General features: G+C 38.4%; 1 protein-coding gene across 2 annotated transcripts in view; it reads right to left on the reverse strand.

Annotated features, from left to right (window-relative positions):
- Nucleotides 1-26227, reverse strand: part of Dnah5 (dynein, axonemal, heavy chain 5) — a 300957-nt gene that overhangs the window by 190180 nt on the left and 84550 nt on the right. For both annotated transcript variants that reach the window (XM_013514981.1, XM_005386122.2), the window contains exons 11-16: nt 25829-26044; nt 22756-22863; nt 13555-13640; nt 12767-13088; nt 11041-11247; nt 5526-5697 (exon numbers count right to left, since the gene is read on the reverse strand). In XM_013514981.1, the coding sequence (XP_013370435.1) occupies nt 5526-5697; nt 11041-11247; nt 12767-13088; nt 13555-13640; nt 22756-22863; nt 25829-26044 (1111 nt within the window). The remainder of the gene's footprint in view (nt 1-5525; nt 5698-11040; nt 11248-12766; nt 13089-13554; nt 13641-22755; nt 22864-25828; nt 26045-26227) is intronic.

Raw genomic sequence — 26227 nt, forward strand, 5'->3', positions numbered from 1 at the left:
TTCTCTCTCTCTCTCCCCCCCCCTTTTTTATTTCTTTCTCAGAATTGAGCCCAGGGCTTTGCACATACTAGGTAAATGATGCTATATTCCTAGCTCTTTTCACTTTATTTTAAGGAGGGGTCTTCTAAAGTAGCCCAGATGGGACTTGAACTCACGATCCTCTTGCTGCAGCCTCGTGAGTAACTGAGATGACAGGTGCGAACCACCACACACATCATCCTTTCTTTAAGTTTCCCAGCTCTCCCCTGCCTAACTCTGACCCCTCTCCCCAGGAAGCTGTCTGTGGCTGTGTGAGAAGCCCCTCCTCCTATACTGCTGCCATTATCTGAGCATCCTTCCCCCTGCGTAGGACTTAGGTCTGCTCTTATGTCTTAGCTCCTGTGAGGATTCAGTGCTCATTCCATGCAAGGAGCTCAAAAATATTATTGAGGGGAAATTACACTAATTTTTCTTTTATATTACAATCATAGGGTACACTTGTTTGGAGTTTTGCTGAGGTAATATTGAACACTAAGTTCCCTGGATGAAAAGACCATTTCTGAAGAAAAGTAACAATTCTACAACAGAAGTTGGAAGGTTAGTAGTTCACTGAAAGGATCAGTTTGTGATTATATTGTTTGATCAATTTTGCATGCCTGTATTTTGTAATCTGAGCAACTACTTTGAAAATAACAATATACGTTATAATAACCATTGTTAATTCCCTATTATCTTGTTTTGAAATTCCGTATCATTGTTTTTTCTCTTTAAAATAAAAAATGAAGCCAAAATGAAAGACAAAAAATACTGAAAATAAAAGTAAATGTAAAAAGGCGGAAGGATAGTTAATGGATACCCACGTGAGGAATAATACTTTTTTCCAGCAAATATCACACTGTATAATCTCTCTTTTTCTAATACTACTTTCCCCTAGGAAATGAAGTTAAAACTGAATAAAGAAAAGTCCAAGTTATATGCCCATAATGTATCAGAGAAATAAACACTGCCTTAAATAAGTATCCTTACTGCATAAAGAATAGATGCCTAACACTTTTCAAACATTTCTAAGCTAATCCTTAAAGAGGCTACTCAAGACATCAAGCAGTTCTTCCTGGTAAGCCTATTCATTACTAAAAGAGAGCCAACACTTAAGTATGTGTGCTCAATGAAATCCATTCTATTTGTACCTAATTGATTATTTAAAGCATCTTCAAGGACATGTGTAGCAAGTTGAGAGAATGGTTCTCCAAGGATCCCCACAGCCTAATCCCCTAAAATCTTACCTTATAGGGTAAGAGGGACTTTGCAGATAAGTTAAGGATATTGAGATGTGGGAATTGTCCTGGATAATCCGGATGAGCCCAACGTAGTTATAAGGGTCCACATCAGAGCAAGGAAGGAAAGTCCAAGGCAGGCAGAAAAGGACAGGACCATGGAAGAGAGGGGAAGAGAGAAAGAGGGCTGAGGAGGCACCGCTGCCAGTATTGAAGATGGACACTCATTACCCAAGACATACAGGCTGCTCTAGATTCCAGAAGGGATTCTTCCCTAAACCTCCATAAGGAACCATCCTGGAGACACCTGGATATTAGCCTCGGAAGACTAATTTTGGATTGAAGTCTCTTACTGTATTGCTGCTATGAAAACTTACTATAGCAACAATTTAAAAGCTAACATAGAATATATAAAACTATTCTATTTATACATAGAATATATAAAACTTATCTGTGAAGTTCTGTTTGTTATTCTGAAGAATTAGGAATACTCTTCTAAATGCATGATACAAATAACCATCTGTAAACAGACGGCTTGGCTCACTTGGTCCAATAAGGATCCAACTGTTCGTGGGACCTAACAGAATTTGTCTCCCAAAAAACTAGATCTTTTTTTTAACTTTAGGGCTTTTTTTATTTAAATTACAAGAAGAAAAATAGAATACATGAACTAAGTAGAGTTTCTTCAGAAATTATCTCCTTATCTCCAGCGAACATGCCAATAAAACATCCAAATTGCTAGCAGCCTAATCTTAATAACTCTCTAGGGAGAAGGTTACAAACACCTACTGTGATAGCCTATCTTAATTTGATTGTGATAGCTCTTACTATGAAGTTTTTATATATTTTATAAATGCCTCCTTAGAGACTTTCAGCCAATTTCTGCTTATTTTACTTCTTGAGATGGATTTTGGAAAGAATACTGGCTTGAAAGCAGAGAAACTGGATTCTAAACCTGTCCTTGTTGCTTACATCGATGCAAAATTAGCAGTCATTTGTCATCTCTGGATCAGGGCTTCCATCCTTTAATGACCTTCTTTAAGATTGTTTCTACAGTTTTCTCTGCCCCTATGATGCTACAGTTGTCTGCTAATGTATTTAAATTCTTCCACCTTCAAATTATAATGAGTTTTAAGTACACTTCAGTAATATCCAAAGACCCCTATGAAATTTGTTTTTGAGGGCCAGGATACAGTTGAGGGGCACAGACCTTGCCTGGCAAGCTCAAGGTCCTGAGTTCGATTCTCACGAACCCAAAATAAAAATTAAAAATAAAATAAAATAAAATTTGTCTTTGGATCCAGTTCCCAGTCATCAAGCTGAACAAAGAGGAGAGCATTCCATAGTAACTCCTCAGTCTGTTTCCTGTCTTATCAGCACAGTACTAGTACTTCTGAAATATACATGAGTAAACAGCACCTAAGCTATTCAGGAGGCATGAAGAACACCTACTGATAAGCCAAGCTCGTAAAAGGTCATGTTATAAGTAAGCTAGGTTCTACTTCAGCAGCCATAGGCAGCAGACCAATGGAAGGATCTAAGCAAGAAAGAAAAAAAACAGAAAGAGAGAGAGGAGATAGAGCATCACAAGAGGTCTTTAGAAGGGAGGCTCAGAAAGAAGAAGTGAGGTGATGGGATCGAGGGATTGGAATGGGGTGTCCCAGCAATGGGAACATGACTAAAAGAAATTGACACTGAGGGTACAGTCATTGCTGTGATTGTACCTGTGATCATACCATATGGTCTAGGACCATTTGGAGCTGGCTCACAGGAGGAGTTTAGAAGGGGTTAATGCTGGCTACAGAAACCCTATAATGCCATAAGCAGAGTCTGATGAGAGATTCTTGTCAGAGCTCTGAAGACCAAAATGCGGATAGAAGTACAGAAAGCAAAAACTAGACTCAGTATGTTTCAGTTGGGTATAAGGACTCCATTCGCAGTTGGACTGGAGACGAAGTATGTTTCTGCTCTTGCAGAAATTGTGTCTGTATCTTGCCCATGTCCTAAAACTTTGCAGGAGACTGAGATTAAGGGCAGCAGCACCCCAGCGTTCAATCTATGGCATGGATACTGCTTGCTGCTTTTCACCAAGTTTATAGTGAAAATCAAGAGCAAATGGCAAAGTTGAATAATTTGAAAAGTTTCCAGTTTCACTAGAGGGGAAACACCTTCAAAGCTGGGTCAAAGTTGGAATGGTTGCTGAGAATGTTGGGTCAGGGTTGGAATAGCTGCTGAAAAGGCTAGCATTAACAACAAACGAGTACTTTGCATCAGGACCACAGGAAAAGTGGCTTGAGGGTATCTCAGGAATCAGCAACCCACCTTTCCCAGGCTCAAGGGTAGAAAATTATAATTTTGAGAAGAGTCCCTGGGCCTCTTGCTCCAGAAGGGTTGCCTAAGGAAGGTGTTGCCCAGGATTCATCTCACAGTGTTCAGCTACCCAGGCATTCAGACAAGTTAAGGCAACGAGTGGAGCCACCACACAGAGAGGCCAAGAGGGCTGTAACCAGCAATTCCACAGGGCGGGACTTCCCAGCCATATGGAGCTCCAGTGTCAACTTGCTCCCAGCGCTGGACATGGAGCTACCAGAATTAATATTTGCCCCACTGTGTTTCATTCTCACCTGGGTCCAATTTCTTTCTAACCAATTTTCCTTTTTGGAATGTGAATATTTACTCTATGCCTTTTTTTACGGGGGCTCCATTAAGAGTTTGCCTTGAGTCTCAGAGAGACTTCAGACTTGGACTTTTCAGCAAAGCTGGAACCTTATAACTTTGGCAAGTCTTAGAGATGGACTACATGTATTTTGGATAATGAGATGGGCATTATCCTTTTGGGGGCCAGGGGAAGAATGTTATGGTTTAGACCTAGAATGTCCCTAAAAGGCTCATGTGTAGAGCTCAGAAGGTGGAGCTCAGAAGATCAAAAGGCCATCTTTGGAAGACGACTGGATATCTAGAGGTTCTATACTCATAAGTAGGTTCATCCATTGAAGAGTTCAGAGCTGAATGCACTGCTAGGAGGTGCGGTCTGGTCAGAAGAGGCAGGTCCCTGGGCACATGATCTGGAAGGAATACCTCCTTCCTGTTTCCTCCATTTTCTCTCTTTCCCGGCAGCCATGACTTGAGCAACTTTTTATCTGCCATGTCTCCCTGTCATGCTGTTTCTGCCTTGGATCCAGCTGACCATGGACTGAAACTGTAACCAAAATAAACCTCCTCCTTTAAGTTGTGAGTGTCAGGTATCATGTCTCAGCAACAGGAAAGTGATGATTAAGACAACATCCAACTGAGAGTAGAGCAAAAGAACCTGAAGAAAAAAACTAATTTTAAAGCTCTTTGTAGACAGTGGGACAAAACCACTGGAAGACAGGCAAAATACAGTCTCTGCTCCAAACTGTCAACGTAACAGAGGCTGCAGAAGGAAGTGGGAATAGAGCTAAAGAGAAAAAGACTTTCTCCGGGTAATTAGAAAAATAGGCTGAATTGGGCCATGAAGAGGAAAAGACTGATGACATTGGGTAGTGTAGGGTAGAATGGAAATATCTAAGTCTTTCAGGGGAAAGTAAAACTTTCCATTATCATGTTCCAAACTGTGTTGTCCTGCCCTCCACAGAAGATGTGTAAGGGGATATATGTTCTCCTAGAAGGGCAGCTAGGAAACCCTGGGAAATACATCACGAAGAGCTCCCTTTTGGAGATCCTATGGACACTGGCACTGAGCAAGAGGCTCTGAAAGTGCGCTGAAAATGAATCTGTCCTCCTACTAATACACACTTTCCAGATGGATCTGAGCTCAATCTTCTTCTCTGCAGATACCTTACACATTTGGGGAAATTGTATTTTATGCAATATACCACCTCACGTATATTTTCAAGAATTTTATAGCCCTCGTTAAGGACAAATAGTATGTATTAAAACTTTGCCCATTTATAATGCCCTGTGGTTTAGCATTCTGTGCTACCCAAATTTCCATACCCTTAAAAGCAGGGTCTCCAAATACACTGTCCTGCTAGTATAAGAAATTGAATAGTTCTAAAGATCCTTTAAATTCTAATATCAAACAGTAAGAATAAATTAAAATATGTAGTTAAACTTTGTAAATTAAGCAGTTAATATTTATACACTCTAGGAAATTACTGAATTTATATACTTTTATACAATTCCTTACAGACTAGGGTAAGAATAACAGTCTCCATTTAATTATATCACTGTATGAATAATAACTCAGCCTGTAAAATTGAGGAATAATTACCATTTAGACAGACTTACTGATCTTTGCAAAAGTGTTTTCTAAATACGACTCAATATTCAGTGATGTCCAGGTCAGGGCAGCCAAGCCAGGCTGAAGTGCTTCATCCACTTTAGCCAAATGAGGGACCATCAGTTGCTCGACAGCAGGGGGGATTTGTGACTTCACTCTCTGGTATTCGGCCAGCATCATCTGTAATGAAATGGGATTAAATAATCAATATCCCACTTTTAAGATCCATTCACATCATTTTATGTAAAACAAAAATTACTTTTATTTAAGGTTAAATTCTAAAGCTCTAATAACCTACCAGGTAGAATGGTAAAAAGCAAAATAACAGAGAACAGAGACTATTTGTAGAGTCATAAATTCCTAATCCAATAAATTGAAACTGGGAATGAAGAAGAAAAATTTAAGAGCCAGAGTTTCTTAGACTCTTCTTAACCTAAAACGGGAGAAGCGTTTTAAAGTCAAGTAAGCCAAGAAACTTTTCTAAACCACGTGACGCCATGGTAACAGTGCCTCCTCCACCTGTGTGTCACAAGGTTCATTCCATCACCTCCGTACACCGGTACAGCATTCCTCCCACCATCGAGCATCTCCTGTGGACCCCATTCATCATCAAAAGAGTCTGGGTCACCAGAGCCCGTTGCTGGAACTACAGGCCACATCTTGGTGCATGGCCCAAAGCGTGGACAGAGTCAGGAGCCAGTGTTGATTTCAACAAGTGCTACGCTTTCAATATTATCCATATGCCAAAAATAAACTACTTACATCCCCAGTGCACATCCCACTCTGAGGTCTAGAGTCACATATACCAACAGCCTACGTAGTATTCTACGCTTGGATTTCTAACAGCCATCTTCAGCCTTAACATGTCCAAATCTGAAACCTTGCTCTCCCCTCAAAACTCTTTCTCTGCCTGCAGCTCAGAGTCATCTTTGAGTCCCCTCTTTCAAGTTCATGTGGAATTCATCAGTTATCCTGTTTCCCCTCTCTTTAAAAGAGATCCTGCACCTGATCTGTTTATCATACCCACCATTACTAGCAGCCCAGAGTTGTACCTGGATTGTTGGAGTGGTCTACCTTGTCTCCCTTGTCTGCCTCTTACACTGTAGACTTAACTTAGCTGCAAGAGTGAACTTTCAAAATGTTAAGTCAGATTATATTACTCCTCCGCTTACATGGCTACACAGTCCCATGTCATTCAGAGCTACCATTCCTCATCCAAAGACTGCAAGTCTTTGCTCTCCCAATCTTATTCCCATTACTTCTCTGTTCTCATCTCCTATCCCTGACCTGTTCCTGCCCTAATACCTTCCTTGCTGATTCGTAGCCCTGGGGCCTGTGGGCCTCCTTAAAGTAATTCCTCAAATGGCACTATACTGGTTGATACATTGTGTCAACCTGAAATCTAGAAGCTTAACTAAGTAACTCAGCAGTTCTACATCCTAGGGTGTACAGGACATGCCCTTATACTCTAGGATGTTGTTCACTGTGTTAACCTGACAAGTTTAGATGTTTAACTAAGCAACTCAGCAGGGAGCCAGGGTCCTTACTTTGTAGACATCCTGAGCCTGTGCAAGAGGAGGGGCTGGAGAAGGTGTGGGTATGGGTGTGGGTGGGAAGCCGGCGTACAATATAAGGGAGGGAAAGAGGCTCGCTTCCCCCCACTTTTTGCTCTTGTTGCTTTTGCTGTCTTCTTCCACCTTGAAGTATTGCCCTTGTGCCATGACACCCTGCCTTGCAGCCAGCTGATTACAGGCTGAAAACTCTACAAACTGTGAGCTAAATAAACCTTTCTTTCCTTAATTTTGGGTGTTGGGTATTTTGCCTCATCAAGCGAGAGAGAGAGAGAGAAAGAGAGAGAGAGAGAGAGAGAGAGAAGTAACCAAGACAGGCAGCTTCTCAATTAGGCCTACCCTGACAACCTATTTAAGATTCTAAATCAACACCATACATTCTATGCTCTGCTCTACTTTTTTCATAACAGCTATCACTTTATTCCAGCATACTATATAATTTACCTATTTAAAATATTGATTGCTTATTTTCTGTCTTACTTAAATAGAATACAGATAGTTCTGACTTAAAATAATGTGGAAATTAAAAGAAACCCATAGAAATTCAGAGTCATTTGAATTTTTGAATTTTGATCTTTTCCCAGGATAACAATATCTGTAACGGTACATTCACAGGACGCTAGGAGCAGCAGTGAGGCGGAGCCCCAATCAACCATGAAATCATGAGGGTAAACAACCAAAACTCTGGCATATATTATGTCACCAGCATTTTGATACATGTATTCAATAAACTACATGAGACACTCAGTAACTTACTCTAAAATAGGCTTTGTGTTAGATGATTTTGCCCAGATGTAGACTAATGTACATATTCTAATTGCATTTAAAGTAGGCTAAACTAGGCTATGGTGTTCAGTAAGTTAGACCTTTTAAATGTATTTTGATTTAAGATATTTTCAACTTAATAATACAGCCACTGATACACAATCCCATAACAAGAATCATCCTTATAAGTTACACAAAGCCAGGAATTTCATCTGCTTTGTTCAAGGGCCTGACACTGTAACTGGAACATAGGAGATGGTTACAGGGAGTATTTATGGTCCAAACTTATGGATTTTGGTTCTCCACTAAAATTTATTTATCATATAACACTGAAGATTTTGTCTAGATGTTAGCATTTTTAAATAATTTGATAGTACTTCTACCTTTAAGCATAATGCCAATAGTAATAATAATCATTAAGTATTAGAAGGTTACTTTAATGTATTTCTTAAATATAATTTTTTAAGCCTGTAATTATAATGCAGATAATAGTATACTTTTGATATTAGATCAATAATTTCTAAAATGTTTCCTTGGGGTACTAACTCCAACATGGTCCATAATAAAAATGATCCTTGGACAGTCACATTTGAAAAACCCTGTATACAATATCTCTACTTTTGCACAGCACAACTAATATTAATGATTCTGAAAAACCTGCCATGAGGGTATAAGAAGTCCTAAAGGGCTTTGTGAATTTTTAAAATGCAACGTTTCCCAAATGGGCTTTATAATCCTTTCTTCATATAATTCTTTTCCTCAATTTCTATAATGCCTTTTCAATTTCCAGGAAAGCCACTTTAGGAAAGCCTAAATTTGATGGTTCTATTAGCAGCTACTTATACATTTCCTAAAGCTTTTATCCACTGCTTACCTATTTTTCAATGTCTATCACTTATTCTACCTGGGAAACAGTTCTTAGAATCTGCCTCCAGCAGGCTTTCTACTTCTCACCTTTAATCCTCTAACCCCAAGAGGTATTCTACATTCATTTTACAAATGAGAAGGCAAGGCTTAGAAGGTAAAGTAATTTACCCAAAGATAATGGTTTGAATCCCGATCAAACAAGTTTCAGAAGCTATATGCTTAACTATGAGCCTGTGCCAGCTCATGTCTTCTGGTTTCAACTCTCTTCCAAGCTCTCAGCTACTTTGCATAAAAGTAAAATCCTGAAAACTCGGTTAAATATTCAAAACTCTGCATCTATGGGGGGACTTCAGCTCACCCCTCCAAAATGCCAAAATCTGCTCTTATCAGTCATTCATGGTGAGAAGGAACATTAACTCCTTAAACCCCCAACATATAATAAATGTCAATCAGATAATTTACATGTTCAAATGTCATTTACAACTGTGGAGAATTTAAAATACTTTTGCCCTCCTGTCCGCATAAGACTGGGTCTCCGTGCCAACGCTGAAATTGAAGCGGGCTGATGGAGACCAACAGGGTACAGCTGAAGAGATGCTATGAGACATTCCAGGCTGCCGTAAAGGTCATGTGGCCTCCTCTCTATTCACTATGCCACTCGCTTCTGAAATTCTACTGGTCTGAGGCCTCCACAGGGAGCTTCATGTATGGATGCTCCAGTCCACAGGCAAGTTGAGTGCATCTTTCAAGCCCTGCTCCTATTCTTTAACCACAGAACCATGAGACGCCCTGAAATGTTTGTTAAAAGCCATTGCATCTGAGGTTGTGCGCTGTCTTCAGCAGATAACTGAAATGACAGCTCCGCAGACAATATAATCATCAGCAACTCTATAGTCCAATACATATGATTTCTTAGTAATAATATTTTCTTTGTAAATATGTAGATTGACTAAATGATTTTGCTAAGAAGCAAGAATATAAAGGAAAATTCCAACATGTTATTTTATGAGTCTGCATTTGAAGAACGTCTGTTCATTGCCAAGATGAACTTCCTAATATAGCATGAAGTAGTGGAAAGACAAGTCCTGGATCTGGTCCTAGTTCAGCCACTTAGCTACAAGACTTTGGATAAGTCATTCAACCTCTCTGAGCCACAGTTTTTGTGTTCTGTCCCATCTACCTAATATGGAGGTGAGAAAGATCAAGTTAAATAATGTTTATGCAACTGCATGGCCTTAGTGTTATCATATGGTGTTAGCCACCATGAAATTTTTATAATAGTTTCCATGTTGTCAAACACCATGGCTGTATCTCTGACCTCATGGAGTTCATCCTCTGGGTGGCAGCATCTATCTCTAGGGACCATGATCAAGTTTGTGAGCTTTTTCTCACCCTCGGCTTCCTTGACACTTGGTCTCATCCACCTTAAAATCTGGTTCTTCACATTATTTGCATATTTTTCTCTTCTATCATACAGTCAATATTGGAATAACCCCATGTTTGGTCCAGCGGCCCTCTACATGTCTCTATCTATACTCTCTCCCTGTGAATTCTTATCCCAAACACGGGATGAATATACAGAAACTATATTCTACTGTCAAAAGTTTGCCTCCAACATCTACTGCTCCACTGAACTCCAGACTTCTGTATCTGATAGCAGGGATAATATCTCCACTTGGACATCTGCAAATGATCCTTGTACTTGGAAAGAAACTACTGATTTCCGCCTGCCCTCCAAAGCAAACTAGCTCAAGTCATTGTCATCTTCAGAAATGGGACTTACCATCAGGGCCAATGCATATTACTATATAAGTTCTGCAGAATGAAATCCACACAGAAATACTTGGTGGCCTTCTCAGTTATCTTTAAATTCCCTTACAACCTGCTGGCTAACATAGTTTTCCAGTTCTCTGATCATTTCTGCTGCCATTTTAGTTCCAGCTACCACCAACTGCAGGATGAACCAACGCAGCAGCCCACAAATTGGCTTCTTACTGACACTTACACCTGCCTTAAAACCCATTTTCCACACAGCAACAAGGATGATTTGAATTATGAATCATATCATGCCTTTTAGACCAACTGAAATCCTCCACTGGTCTCTTGGTACACTCAAAATTAGATCCCAACTTCCATTGTTGGTGTACAAGGTCTCCAAGGGCCTGGTGCAGTCGACTCTGCAGCCTCATGCCAGGGCACTGTCCCTCACTCATCTGCTCCGGGTATCCTGGCCACTTTCTGTCAGCCAGTGTAACACATCACCAGATTTTTAAACTCACTCTAGAACTAGCCAAGAAGAGAAAAAATAAAAACACCGTACCTTCATGTTACTGAAATTCTTTTTGTATGTATCCCGTTTCTGGAAGAGGGTAGCTGCAAACGGTGAGACTTCCAGACCCATCTGTGACATGCACTCTGTTTCTCTGAATAATATTAATATCTGAGGATCAAAGTTCACAAACAGTTCCCCTGTGCCAGGCGCCTTCACCAGTAAAGAAGCCTCCAAACCTATGTGAATTCCTTCGATCTGCAAGAAGAAGTCAACATCACTACTATCAGAAAACTCAATGCCTACACAGAGAATCTATCTCAGCCATTTCTGGGAATCAGGTTCTTCAAGTGTCCTTGCTTCATGATTCAGCTTCATGAGTTACAGAAAATGAGATCACCCGCTCTTCAAAGTTCACACTCAGAAAATAGACTTCAGGTTCATGATGATATCACACAGTCAAGTCAATAAAATGTTTTATTCATGACCTTCACACTTGATGGATAAGTGGACCCTGCAGTAGTGGAGACTTCTCAAAAGCTATTTAGCTCCCCGATAACTTCAGTTACATTCCTAATAAAAGTTTCACAGAGCCTGCTAAACTCAGTTTTCAGCTATCTAGAGATGCAATGAATACAGCTATGGAGATGTGCCTTCCTGAAAATCCACAAAGAAACACAAGTATTGGTAGGGTTCAACCAGATTAACCACAAGAATGCCAAATAAAATGTAAATTTTGTTTAACAGATGTACTGATGTTTGCCAAAACATTCCAGATCTCACTGCATTTTAAAAAGGAAGAAACTTTTGTAAGTGAAATAAATCGGACCCACACGTGTAAACATTATATTATCTCCCTAGGATAAGACCCTCAAAGAGTAAATAAAACCCAAAAGGTAGAACAGATATTGTGAAAGGGAAAGAAATTGCTCAAAGGGAAGGAACAACTGGGATGAGGGAAAGGAGAAAAAGAAAGAAAGAAAGAAGGGAACTATATACATTTTATATATATATATATCCATATATATATGGATAGCTGGGATAATTGTACTGCAGATGTCTATTGGTTTATTGGAAGGAACAGCTAGTGCTTGAATATTCTGACAACTTTCCCTGCTTATATGGGGTAATCTGAACAACTAATTTGAAGGCAACCATATGCAATATAACAACCATTGTTGAATTCCTACCATCTTGTTTAGTGAAGCTCTGTATTGTTCCTAATTATTTTGTTATGTTTTATTTTCTTTAATGGTTTGATCAATCTTGCTTTCTTATATCTGGTAATCTGAGTGACTTTGCTGAAGATAACAATATGTAATATAACAACCACTGTTAATCCCTATCATTTTGTTTTGAAATCCTAAATCATTTTTATTATTTTTGTGTTGTTTTGTTTCTGTCTATGCTGTTGTTATTTTGTTATTGTTTTTTTTTTCATTCTCTTTAAAATAAAAAAAGAAATATGATCAATAGGGTAGGGAAAACAATAAATAGGATTTTTCTCACTTGGGAGTTTGTAAATTAAATAAAAATTATTTCTGTTACCTGGTTTAAGACTTTTGTCAAAATTAATAACTTTTATATTAGTAATTATTTTCTTCCTTGAGCGTATTTTAATATGGCACACACTCAATTACCTAGATTGAACCAAATGATTCATAAAGTACCTGTAAATGCAGCATCCTACAGGCACATCCCTGACAAATGTTAAAGGGGCGATTCCACTGTGTGTGGACAATGGGGGCCTCTCACGGAACATCCTTTAGGGGCTCACCTGTTGAAGCCATGCCCTGTGGTAGAGAACCTCAAACTCCAGGAGGACCCTGGCCACCCTGTTGTAACTGCGAATTACAGGCTTCGCTTCAGGCGTCCTCAGCACAGTTGGGTGCTCTTGGAAGAGCTGCATGGGTTGCTGGATTCTGTGGAAGAGCTGTCGGGCCCACAAGATCTTCCCAGCAATGGGAGGCTGGTCTCGAGCCAAAGGAGGATCATGCTTCTGCTTCATATACAGCTTTGAAATCATATCAATGTCAGCACCATAGTTCTCAAGGATCAGTCGGTATTTATCATCAATACCGAGATTAGGTATATCCAACCTGATTAAAATGCAAAACAGTAAAAAGTTTGCATTAATGGAAAGTTATTTACTAATCTTATTTAGGAACATTGATTTTAAAACACACACCAATGGAAAAGAATGAGATAGTTCGGTAGCATATGAAAAGAATCAAAATAGTTTCAATTCTTACAGGGTAGGCAAAGCTTTGGGAAGAATTTTTTTAATCACTTAAGTATTAGACAGTGTTACTGTGGCAGTCACAGATACTTCAAGGATTAGCGTATACTCTATTTGCAGAAATAAAGCAAATCCTCAACACTTCAAAGAGGTAATCCTTCTAATCCTTTGAAAAAAACTGTAACTGTATGGCTCAGACTAGTAAGAGAGGCTTTTCTTTGGTTAGACTATGAAATAATAATAGTAGTAGTAGTAATAATAATAAAATCTGGACTATGTTCGTATTATCCCAATTTAGAAGATGGAACTTAGAAAACTACTTTTACCTTTCAAATTTTTTTAACATACTTAATGCTTGATTTGTGTCTTGAATCTTTTCAAATGAAATATCCATGAACTTCTGTAATTCGTTCTAAAATAGAATAGAACTTGATTATGAACAATAAATCAGCATTGGGAATTTTTTATTTAGCAATACGAGAAAATAGCTCCCCATGTTCTACAAATATCTAAAATAGGGAACAAAATACAATAGAAAAATTACTGAGCTTAAGAGAAAATTAAATGCCCAGAAGCAGAAACACAGATCTGAAAGCCAGAGTTGCACCAGACTGGGCTCCATGCATGCCAGCCAGACACAGGGCAGTTATACGGCCTGGGGCTAGGTCCCAGTGTGGGGAGAGAGCTGCATGGTCCTGCTGTTCTTAACATATCCTATGGAAGTCCAGGAGCAAAAAGTGCTGCCCAGATCCTGCAAAGGGAGTTAAGTGACTGCATGTCTGGAAAGCTGCAGTGAGGCTTGCCACCTGCTAAGAGCTTGAATGGTGAGAAAAAATTACTCTAGAACAAGGTTCCCATGCATTTTGTCAAGAACCGAATAGTAAATATCTTCAGCTTAGTGAGACATAGGTCTCCTTCACAACGACTCACTTCTGCCACTGTAGTACAAGCCGTCAGGGCAGGACTTGGACCTTGGTATCATTTGCTGACAAACCCCTCCCTGCCCCACAGCAACTGAAACCCTACACATCCCACATGGAGGTGAAGGGCTCAAGTTGATATTGCGCACTACATGAAAAGGATCACCCAGGAAGCTAACAGAAAAGTTAGTCCGGAAATGTAAAGCCCTGAGACCTGCAGCAGAAGCAATACAAAGTCAAGCTGCAGAAATGCTTCCAAAGCCACAAGATTCCCCCAGGAACTACATAAGTAACTCCAAAAATAAGACCAAGGGAGACTCTGAAAAACACATGAGCAAATGATCTCTGAGAAAGAAACAGCAGGATGCACAGAGAACCATGTCCCAGGTCCTAGGAATGATGGAACAGTCTGAACGAGACCATAAAACTGTTAAAGAGTAAAGAAGAAACAAATAACGTAAAAGAGAAAGAACGCAGAATTTAGAAAACAAAACTCAAATACAGAAAAGATAAAATTATTGCAATCAATGTACAAAAGAAACAAATCACATATACTTGAGAATAAAATTAGGAAATTTCAAGAGAGTTCTAAAAGTCACTCAACATGTAAAGAAATTTTTAAAAAGGAAAATGCAGGAAATAAAGTATAATAGAAATGGAAGTTAGACAAGGGAGGGCTAACCAACATCTATTGGAAATCCCAGGAAGTGGACCTAATGTACAAACATGTACCGTCAAAAACTGTGGTGAGTGCTACTGCTGAGGACCACCTAGGTAGGATCGTCATCAGAACAGTGGCACATGGAACACTAAAAGAAGGTGTGACAGGTTTCAACCTGTTCAGTGAAGTCAGTTGTAAGCTACAGAAGAGAAAATGTATGTTTTACATGTGATATAAATCATGATGTATGACCAACACATTCACATGAAATTTTGCTTCAAACTACAAAGAAAAGTACTAACAAAACATGAGATGTTAAAAAGTAGTTTATGAGAGATGAAACTTGGGCCAATAGTTATGATCCTGAGACCAAAACTTAGGGTTCCCAAAGAAATCATCCAGTTCTTGTAAAAAAAAAAGTGTCAATCAAGATTGAATATTAAGGAGACATTGACTTTGGTTTTGACCTTGATGAAATTATGTGAGCTGAATTTGAATCCAGGACACTACAGTGAACTCTGAATATTATAAGCACTTATTAGAACATTTAAGAAATGATTTGCACAGGTGATAGCCTGAAAAATGGGCAAACGGTTTCACTCTCCTTCAGGACAATGCTCCCTGTCACACACAACTCTAGTAGGGCAATTTCTGTTGAATAAAAACATTACGGTACAGCTTCTGCATCTTACTGACTGGATCTGGCCCCAGGTGATTTCTGGCTCTTCCCCAAAACAAGATGACCATGAAAAGTAAATGTTTTGAGTCAATTCGGGACACCAAGGCAGTCACAATAGTGCAGCTGAAGATTCACGAAAGAGCCCGCTCCAGAAAGTGGCAGAAATGATGAGTTCAGTGTGTTCAAAGCAAGCGGGAATATTCTGAGGGGCATTAAAGGCAATGTGCCTTTCAGTGTAATAATTCTTTTTATTTAGACATCCACCATATTTGTTCGTCACACCAGTATTTCAAATAATAACTGAGAATTTTCCGCCATTTTAAAAAAAAAACAAAGCCTTAAATCATCAATGCATGAAGCACAGCAAATTCTTAAGATAGTTTTTTTAAAACACCCTTAAAATTCACACAGAGATGTCAAAGCGGAAGAGAATGATGACAGTAAAAGCAATGAGAGGGCTGGAAATTTAGCTCAGTGGCTCGGTGCCTGCCTGGCAAGCACGAGGTCCTGAGTTTGATTCCTGGTACCTAAATAAATAAATAAATAAAAGCAATGAGAGAGGGGATAAATCAAAATATCCACAAAGAAATAACTCATAGGTGACACGTACCTCATGGGAACAATAGATGTCAAAAGTCAATTTGAAAATAAAAAGGATTTTCTAAGTACCAGTAGAAAGTAACTTTGAAACTAAACTTACAGACTAGCATTACAGTTTGAAAGCAACTTTTAAGGTGTTTGGGGGCCAAGGCGGAAAGCATTTACCATTAACGGACTGTTGGGAAAATACCCCCGGAGGACACATTTCTTTAAGAGAGATGAGAGGGAGGAGGTGGCAAGCATCAACCGGAAGTAGGGAAATCTGTTACCGGGTTGTGAAGTCTAAAGAACTAGAACACTAACGACAGCAAGAACCTTGGAAAGTTTAAAAGCAAAGTGAAACTAAAATGCAAGAGAGCAACAGCATGGATATTGGAGGTAGACAGAAATATCAATTAATTTTAAACTTTCTTAGCTGGGCATGGTGGTGCATTCCTATAATCCCAGCACTCAGGAGGCTGAGGCAGGAGGATCATTGTGAGTTGGAGACCAGCCTGAGATACAAAGTGAGTTCAAGACCAGCCTGAATTGCATAGTGAGACCTGTCTCAAAAACATCAGGAAAAAAAAAAAAATTTAACTTTCTTAAACCAGGCATATGCTAAATCCACTAAAAATGTAGACACTATTGCTTCCAACCAATGGAAAAGAAATAAAGGGAACAGCAAAAAGTTAATACAATATAAAAAAGAAGCTATTTTAAGAAAACATGCTTAAAACATAATTACAAAATAGTAGGTAGTGAAAGAAAAGGAAAAATATTTTGGGCAATACTAAAAGAAAGGTGAAGTAGCAATGTGAATAATACACAAAACTGATTATAGGGCAAAGAACAACACTGGAGATAAATATGCTCAGTATTTATTGCTAATGGGAATAGCTCCCCTGGAAAATGTACCAGTTTTGAGCCTATAAGTATCTAACCAACTGAATCAAGACATATAAAATATACTTGACTTAGTCTCAGATTCTTAGACCCGATAGGTCAAATAGAGCAAACAAATGTGCAGTAAACTGGTACACCTGTTTGTAGGAGTCAGGACCAAAAATAAGTATGTGAAGCGATTTGCATCGAAGCTGTGGATGTGGCCTGTCCCGAAGGGTCAGCTAAGGACTCTGCCGCCATAGCATGGCCTCACCTGGGGGAGGCTTAGCCTTACAGCTGCAGAGGTAGGCACCTTTCCTGTGTTGCTCCCAAGCATATCAACTCAAGCTGAAGAGCCCAGTTCCCAAAACTGTTAACAAGGGTAACATGTACTTTCCTCAAACTATTGTTTGGACTTCTCTAAGAACACCTTTGTTCCCTTTAAACATACAGGACAAAATATTCCTTTAATAAACAGAGTGGTCATCACTCCTGTCCTTGTGTCACAAGTCCTCTTTCATCCTGTGACATGAGTCATTGGAGATCCGTCCCAATACTAATAATCGGAAACTACACTACTGAAACGGCCAAAATCCAGAAAATTGGAGACACCATGTGCTAGCAAAGATTTGCAGCAACAAGAACCGTATTCTTATTCACTGCTGCTGAAAATGCAAAATGGCACTGCCACATAGAAGGACAGTGTAGAGGTTTCCTAGGAAACCAAAAGTATTTATCCTGTATGATCCAGCAATCATGTTCCTTGATATTTACCTAAAGGAGAAAAAAGCTTATATCCACACGAAAACCAGCATGCCATGTTTATAACTGCCAAAACTTCAAAGCAGCCATGACAACTTTCAGTAAGTGAGTGGATAAAGAACTTCACAGCTAAATGGTAGAATACTTAGTGATGCTAAAGAAGACATGAGCTACTAAGCCATAAAAAGACATAGAAGAAATGTAAATGCATATTACTAAGTAAAAAAAGGTCAATCTGAAAAGGATGTATGGGTATGCTTCCAGCTATGTGAATTGTGTTGTGGAAGCCGGTACTGAACCATATAGAAGATGCTCTGCACCAAAGAGTAGGATGGCAACCAATTTTATTACACCAGCGGGCTGATGGGGATCGCTCCCAAAGCATCAGACCCGAGCTTGCTTTGGAAGTGGCTTATACAGGTTTTGCAAGCAAGAAGTACAGAAGCTTGAAAGCGTGGTGAATTTCTAATGGGTAGTGTCGGTCACCTATCGTTGCTGGACAGAAAATCCTTGAAATAAATGAGTAAGTGTCAATCATCTCTAGTTTGCAGCTGGAGTAGTCAGTCAAGGCTGACTGCATTTAACTGCTGAGCTATGTAGTGGGCTGGATCTTCATATTGTGTCCTAACATGGTATCATATTTTTTTTATACCAAGAATTTCCATCACAATTCTGGAATAGACAGAACTATGAGGATGGTAAAAAGGTCAATGGTTGTCAGGAGTCCAGATATTAAAAACATAGTGGTAAAAAAAAAAAAAATGGTATCCAGAGGAGGAAGGCATGAATTTTTAGGTACAGAGAATTTTTAGGACAGTGAAAATATTTTGCATGACACTAAAAGGTTGGATACACTCACCCACAGCAATAGAATGGACAACACCAACAGTGACCCCAGTGCAGACTGTGAACTTCGGATGATAAAGATGTGTTCTTGTAGATCCATCAATTATACAAAATATATCACTCTGAGAGGGGATGTTATTCATGAAGGAGGAAATGCATTTAAGGAAGGGTTAGAGTCAGGGGGTCTGTGGTAAATCTCTGTACCTTCCCTTCAACTTTTCTGACAGCCTAAAGCTGCTCTAAAAATGTTAATTTTTAAATGACTTAATAAAGATATAAAATATTTAATAACCCAATTGAAAGCCTAATCTGATGACATAAATAGAACCCAAACCCCAATGGAGACATTACTTTTGTCAAGCACACATAGAACATTTGCACAATTTAGCTATGAACTCTATACCACAGAGGACAACTCAGGAACACCAAAAAACTAATATAATGTATTCCACATTCCCACCCCCAAATATAATAAAAGTGTAAGTCAATATTAATATAAGAGTCCAGTTGGGTTCAGGAGTAGAGCAATTGCCTCGCATATGGGAAACTCCAGACATGTCCCTGGCACCACAAAGAATTTTTCTTTAAATGAGAGACAACAAACTATAATAGGCAAGCAAACTAAATTTATTCTCTTAAAAGATACCTGAGCAAAATAACCATCATAACGAAAGTTTGTGGTATTGTAAACTGAATGACAGAATATACCCTGCATATTAAAGTCTGTGGGAACAGCCATAGCAGGAATCCTTAGTATAAAAGGTACAGAGTTTCATGCATCTATTAAAAAATGAGAAAGAAACTGAAATGAATTATCAAAACAGTCAACCAAGAAAAGGCAAAAATAACAACAGACTAAATTCAAAGAAGAGAGAAAATTTTTTAAGAAAATGCAATAAAATTAAAAACAAAGAAACAGCAGAGAAGATTAACAACTTTGAAGCTGCTTGCTTGAAAGAAAAGAGAATACCGACAAACCTTTGGTTAAGATTCACCTAGGGGGAGGGAGGCAAATTCACACTGAAATTATCTGCCAAATGAACGTCTGATAAAGTGAGATGAATCAAAAACTAAATTTGTTTAAAGAGCATTAAAGACAAAATGTACTACAAAAGTTAGGACTTACATATCAAAGTTTAAAGAAATACTTCTTTCAGAGGATCCTATAAAGGTTAATATTGCCGCATAGTTTCATTAGGAAGCACATTAATTATATTGACTGTAACCCCACTACAGCAGGACATGATTATCATCAGTATTTTCACTGCAGTTAAAATGATACCTGAAGCTATAATCCCTGTATGTATTTCTATGTAAACACCATCGTCTACACACAACACTGGCAATAGATTTGAGATGATAAAGAACAAATAGAAAAACTCTTCTCCTGCCTTCATGAAACTTCTACCAGGTGTAGGATGGGTAAGGCGGGACATATAATCTGTCAATAAAGGTGGAAAGACAACTCTTTCTTCAAGCCTTCAAAGCTGTTTTCCAACATGTTCTTTATGGCCTCTCCTGAGAACTTCACACATCTTACACTGTTGTAGAATTTTGCCTGTCCCCCCAAACAATTGCACCAAAAACCTAAGTTCAAATTACTCTTTGCTCGTTGCGAGATTCAGTGCAGAGTAACAACTGAAATCTGAATTTAGTTAATTAAAATTTTTAAAGTGTATTTTATTATTTTCTATTTCATGCTTCAAGGTAAAGTCCCAATTAATTCCTCTTTTCTTCTCAACCCACCAGGCAGAAGTTTGGAGTCTATGCAGACTTAAAGTGACCACTAACAGATCACTAATGTAGTATTAAAATGAGAAAACCAGTTGATATGCAGTAAGAATTAGTACCAAAATAGGCTCAGTTTCAGCTAACGTTAGGTCAGAAGTGATTTGGCAAGACAAGCAGAGGGCAGAATTCGGGTCCCACTGGAAATACCAGCATCTGAGAAGACAGAGTTATCCGGGGGCAAGCGCAGTACTCCCTGCCCACCTAGCAAATTCCAAAGTTGAAGGAGCTCCAGTCCCATTACAATATGTCACTGCCTTAAATTCTTCCCATGATTCCTACTGAAAGTATACTTTGTGTATTTATTTATGTACTTATTTATTTTATTTTAAAGAGAAAAAAAAATATATATATATACATTTCCCCTCCTTCTTTTCTCTTTTCCCCCATCCCAGCTGTTCTTTCCTTTTAAAAGATAAACATAACAATGAAACCGAGTTTCAGTGCAAGCTATTAGGACAACTACAGTAGTTGATACACTGCATATTGCTGTCTTCTTAGTAGTAATTCAGAATAGAAGATACAGGCAGGATAGCTTGTCTATAAAATATTAGCACAAAACTTTCTTTCTAATGAACTATGAGAAACTAGCTGTGCAACAATCTTAACTACCTTGAATATGCATGTATTTTTTCCTTTTTTATTTTTATCAGCACATGTTTGCAGCATAAGGTGATTACCGCTATCATGGGGACTCCGAATATGGACATAACACATCGTAATGCTTTTTACTTCCCCCTTCCTCCCCTCTCCTGCCCTCCCTCCATCTCTGAATCCCTTTCTCATTTGCAAAAGATCTATCTCCCTCTTTCCTATTATCTATCTTTTATTTTCCACTTGGATTTACTGAAGTTTTTTTTAAAATAATGGTATTTCTTTTGCAAAGGTAACATCTGAGGATCAGAAAATTTCCCTAAATTGAAGAACTGTTTAGTGATCCTACCTAAATAAATATCTGAATGTTTCCTACATAAAGAATTTCTATGCATAAACTGCAGAACTAGAGTAGTTATAACCCTTCCACCTCTGCCTCACAGAAGTTAGTAAATCTTCACCAAGCCCAAACACTAGTGCCAGTTCTTCCTTGCTTTTCTACTACACAGCTGCACAAAGGCCTAGGCTCAGCTCTCTATGAACTTGGAAAACTTTGAGTTAGTTTCCTTTTGCCTCTGAGCCTGCAATCCACTCTAAGACTGGTAAGAAGAGCATACAGTATTTGGGGAATGGGCAATGAGATCATCATACGAGGCTTCCTATTAGTTCTGAGGTCGCAGCTCCTGCTCATCTTCCTCTAGTTCAGTTCGGCCCCCTCCACAGTCCATCCTTTACTATGCAGTTTCTTCTTCCCCTGGCTGGAATTTAGGCTTGGCAGGCTCTCACTAAGCTGCTAAATCACCAAAATTGAGCTCAAATTTACGATCCTGCCTCAGCGTCCCGGACTGTGGGGATCATAGGGATTACAGGTGTGCACTATCACACCCAACCAACACAGACCCCTTCCAGGCATCGAGCACAGCCTCCTCCACGAAGCCCTTCCTAACCCAGTCAAGCAGAATATGGATTGTTTGTTTTTCTCAGTTCACTCCCTATCCTGGGGGCTGCGGGAACAATGATCAGATCCAGGCGTGCTTTGCAGGTCTGTCCTCCCTGTAAGTTCCCGTACGACTCGGACTATGTCTTCTTATCTTTGAATCTTCACTCCTGGCACACTGCCAGCGGGCTATTTTTATAACTCATCATTTGAGCCCTTATTTGCCCTTTTGTATGCTATATTCATTCCCCTGCTCTAACTTGCTCACATTTCAAAGCTATCTCTGCTTTCTGTCTGATTGTGAGCTTTGAGGGCAAACCTATTTAATTTATTTCTGCATACACAACCGCAGCATAGAAGCCTAACACATCACTGCTGTGCAGTAAATGCTTATTTCATTACAGTGAGGAGAGGGGCTTCAAAACCAAAAAGAGACCTGGAATCACCACATTGAGGGCTTCTACGGCCTGGTAGAGCACTGTCTTTGCGATCTCCCACACATCCGTCTTATCTGCTTAAACTACCTCTGATTATAATCACGGCTATAAAGTAACAAAGAAATGGAAAAAAAGTCCCCATTCTAATGAAGCTACAGTGTTTCAACAGAAGATGAAAGTTATCTTTCTAAGAACTAAAGACAAGCAGAAGTCTGTGATTACGGATCATTATCCAAAGCTATATTTATGACCCTTTAATCCATGGGGAAAAAGCCTTTAATTATTCATCTGAAATCACAAAATGCAGGTTCAGATTGCTATCAGTCACCTCTATGATGAAAATGCCTCTCCCTTATGAATGGGTAATGATTAACAGCATTACATAGAAAGAAAAAAATAAACATGAAACCACCCAGTGGAATTTTATTATACAACCTACATGAAGGTCATTAGTCTGCTTGCAAAACTCTTCATAATCCTGATCAAAATCCATTTTCTTCTGGTCTAAGAAGTTATACTCCTTTTTCTTTATGGTTGTAATGATGTACTGAAATATGAGACAAATAAGATAAATTTTGATATTCTTGCATTACTTAACTCAATCTGACGCTTAAATTTAGAACCCATACAATCATTCCCAAAATATCTGTTTAAAAGGATGCTTATTTCTTTATTTACTCACATTGCTTAGTGCTTTTTATTTTAAAGGCAGTATAATGTTGCCATCCTGCATCCAAAATAGAAAATGTGTTCATGATGTTTTATATAGTTTAGGAGAAAACATAAAGTAAGAATTTTTCACCTCTGGAAAATTAGGAGGTATTTCCCCTAAAAGTTTCTTGTTAATCACATTTGAAATTATTTTTTTTTAAAAATGCTCAGAGCAGACCTGACTAAAACATTTTTTGTTCAGGTGTTAAATCATCTCAGAAAATAAATAACAAAACATAAACAACATAGGAAGAAAATGACTGTGTTACAATAGATGCATAACGACCTTCCAAACCTCAGGTGTCTTAAATAAAATGTCAAACCACAATCTACCACTTAAAAATTCTAGGATTAATTGCTTCCTTCTTCCCTATAAAGCTACAGACTGTGACTATGAAAGTACAAATTAGGCAATTCATCTCCTTGAAAACACTATTATCGGAAGTTTTGTTTGCTCTGAATGATGAGCTATAATGCTCTGTGATCATTCCTAACCAGGTACTAAGCCATTCTCAAACTCAGGTGCCCATTCTGTTGATAACAGCGTATCATTTTTATTAAGAATGTTCGGTCTCCTTCTGCAATCTCCTCTTCAAAGTCATCTCCATTTAAACATCCACTGAAGTCTTTCAATAGACACAAGTGTATAAACTGCATAACTTCTTGAATCAAGTTTACTAGCTAAAATCACCTGCTCCTTTGTGTTATACAACTACAAAACTAGTTATACAGATTAGCATTAAAATGTCTAAAAGAAGTATGGAAAAGCTACATTTTAATGTAGTAATTTAAAACATTTAGGAGCCAGAGGAAATATAGCTCCATGACTGGTCACTTCAAGAGTATTGAGTTAAATAAATGAAATTATAAATTGTGACCTTTAAAAAAACTAATCAAACTCAATATACTGAATCACGTACTGGAAAATCATGTATTGCACACCTATTATGTGCCAGCAAACCATGAAGGTACAGGAATGAGCAGAACAGACAAACCTCCCGAACCTTGGGTAGTTACACATTTAGTGGAGACGGGGTTTCAGGATATATGTAAATCATAAAGGAATGAAGGTGATTATTTCTGGCCATGGTAAATGGAGTAATGTGATATAGAACCAAGGTCCAGGAAATCTTTGTTGGAAGAGTTGTCTACATCAACCTGCCTGTGTGATAACCTAGAAGCAGCAGCTCTGGGTGGGAGTGGAAGCTCAGAGGCAGCTGGGGCTGGGGCTCTGTGAGCCCACGGGGGACTGAACCTGCCTTTCCTGAACCTGAGGACCAGCACGGGGAAGAGGGTGGAAGGGGGAAGAGCAGCACGGGGCGAAGGTGGAAAAACCACCAAGCAAAGATCACAAAGTTCATTTCCTTGACACCTTTTCAGCCTCTTGCATTGGCACCGTACATGAAATTCTCCCCTTGTGCTTTCGTGGACCACCTGCATGCTATCTCACTGCTGTCTGCTGTATCCATTTTAATCAGTATTTTGCTTTAAATTTTCAAAGCAGTTTCCCAGTATTTTTTATCAGGTTAGAAAAGACCTCTTATCTGCCTTCAGTTGTACAGTTCAACTAGTTGTTAAAAAATAACCTTTGAAATATGTCCCACTGTCAATTTTTCATTAAAAATGAAAAATAATTCATAAGATTCCAAACTGAAAAAATAAATGAATGTATTCTCGTTGTCTCAAAAAAACTGTCACTTTCAAAGCAGTGTGTCCCCCTTGCAGATGACACACAGCACCTTTATTGTTTCCTGCTATATAAAATTTTGTCTTTTTCTCTCTCAAAACTTGATGTACTCAGGAAATATAAAAAGATTCTTTATATTGGCCTAAACTGTTAGGAGTACAAAAAATAATATGTGGCAGTAAATTATACGATCCTTTTCAAATTCAAGTAAAAAAAAATAATTCAAATTCTAGTATCACTGTTTCCAAACAAGAAAAAACTGACTATATAAGAAGCGTTGTTTGTATGCTTTGTGTGAAGACTTTTTAAAGGCTTCAAGGAAGGACAGCTGGGACAATTGTACTGCTGATTTCTACTGGTCTGTTGAAAGAAGCACTGGATACTTAAAATTTTTTTCTTCTTTTTAATTTTTTAACCCATTTTGCATACTTATATCTGGTAATCTGAACAACTAATTTGAAGACAACAATATGCAATATAACAATCATTGCTGAATACCTATCATCTTGTTTAGTGAAATTCTGTATCGTTTCTAATTTTTTTTTATATTTTATTCTCCTTAAAATTTTTTTAAAATTTTAAATAAAGTCTTGAAAATATTATTAGATCACTGTACCCACTTTCAAACTAAGATTCATCGCACAGTTTATCAATGGATAAAGCAGAAAACAGTCAAGATAATTAGGAATATTAGAGCTACAGTACAATCTGGTCCTTTACATGTTTTAACATGTACAAATAGAATGCTTAAACATATAACGGACTATCACTCTGATGTCATCTACTGTCATCTGACACATTGCACATTCTTCATTAGATACTTCTTCCATAAGTAAATAAAATAAATTTTAAATTTTTTCCTGTGCTACTAATGAGAATTTTTCTAATGATTAATTTTAAACTATTAGAAAGTCTTACTTATAACCATAGCCTTAAAAAGAATTCAATTGGCATCATGATATAGTTCTCTAATAAATCAAATTCCTTATTGTTAAAGGGTCATGAGATTATATTTTATATTATAAACAGATGATCTGAATCATTAACATTATTTGCATAAAATATTAAGGCTGTTACAGAAAATAAAAGCAAATATAGTTTTAAAGTAAAATACCTGGTACTTAGTGACCATATCATCCAGTCCTTCAATGTTAGAGTCCTGTAAGACTGAGTATGTTTTGAGGGTGGTAAAGATGTCCATTATCTTGGCAAGGCGTCGGTGGAAAGTTTCAAATTTGCCAAAAATATACATCTCGCTAAACTCAAATTGTTTTTCACTTGGATTTTGTCTGAGTCTTTGTTTTGTCTTGTGAAAGCAGCGCTGGTATTCCTTAAAATCAAAAGCAAAGAATAAGAAGAAAACATAGGGGCCTGGAGCTACAGCTCAGTGGTAGAACAACTGCCTAGTGTGTACAAGGCCCTGTGCTCAGTCTAGGTTCTGCAACCAAAGAAGGGGACGGGAGGGATGGAAGGGAAAGGAAAGGGAGAGGGAGGAAGGAAGGAAGGAAGGAAG

The sequence above is a fragment of the Chinchilla lanigera genome, unplaced genomic scaffold, assembly GCF_000276665.1.
Source record: "Chinchilla lanigera isolate Chin_1 unplaced genomic scaffold, ChiLan1.0 scaffold00025, whole genome shotgun sequence".
NCBI classification, from domain to species: domain Eukaryota; kingdom Metazoa; phylum Chordata; class Mammalia; order Rodentia; family Chinchillidae; genus Chinchilla; species Chinchilla lanigera.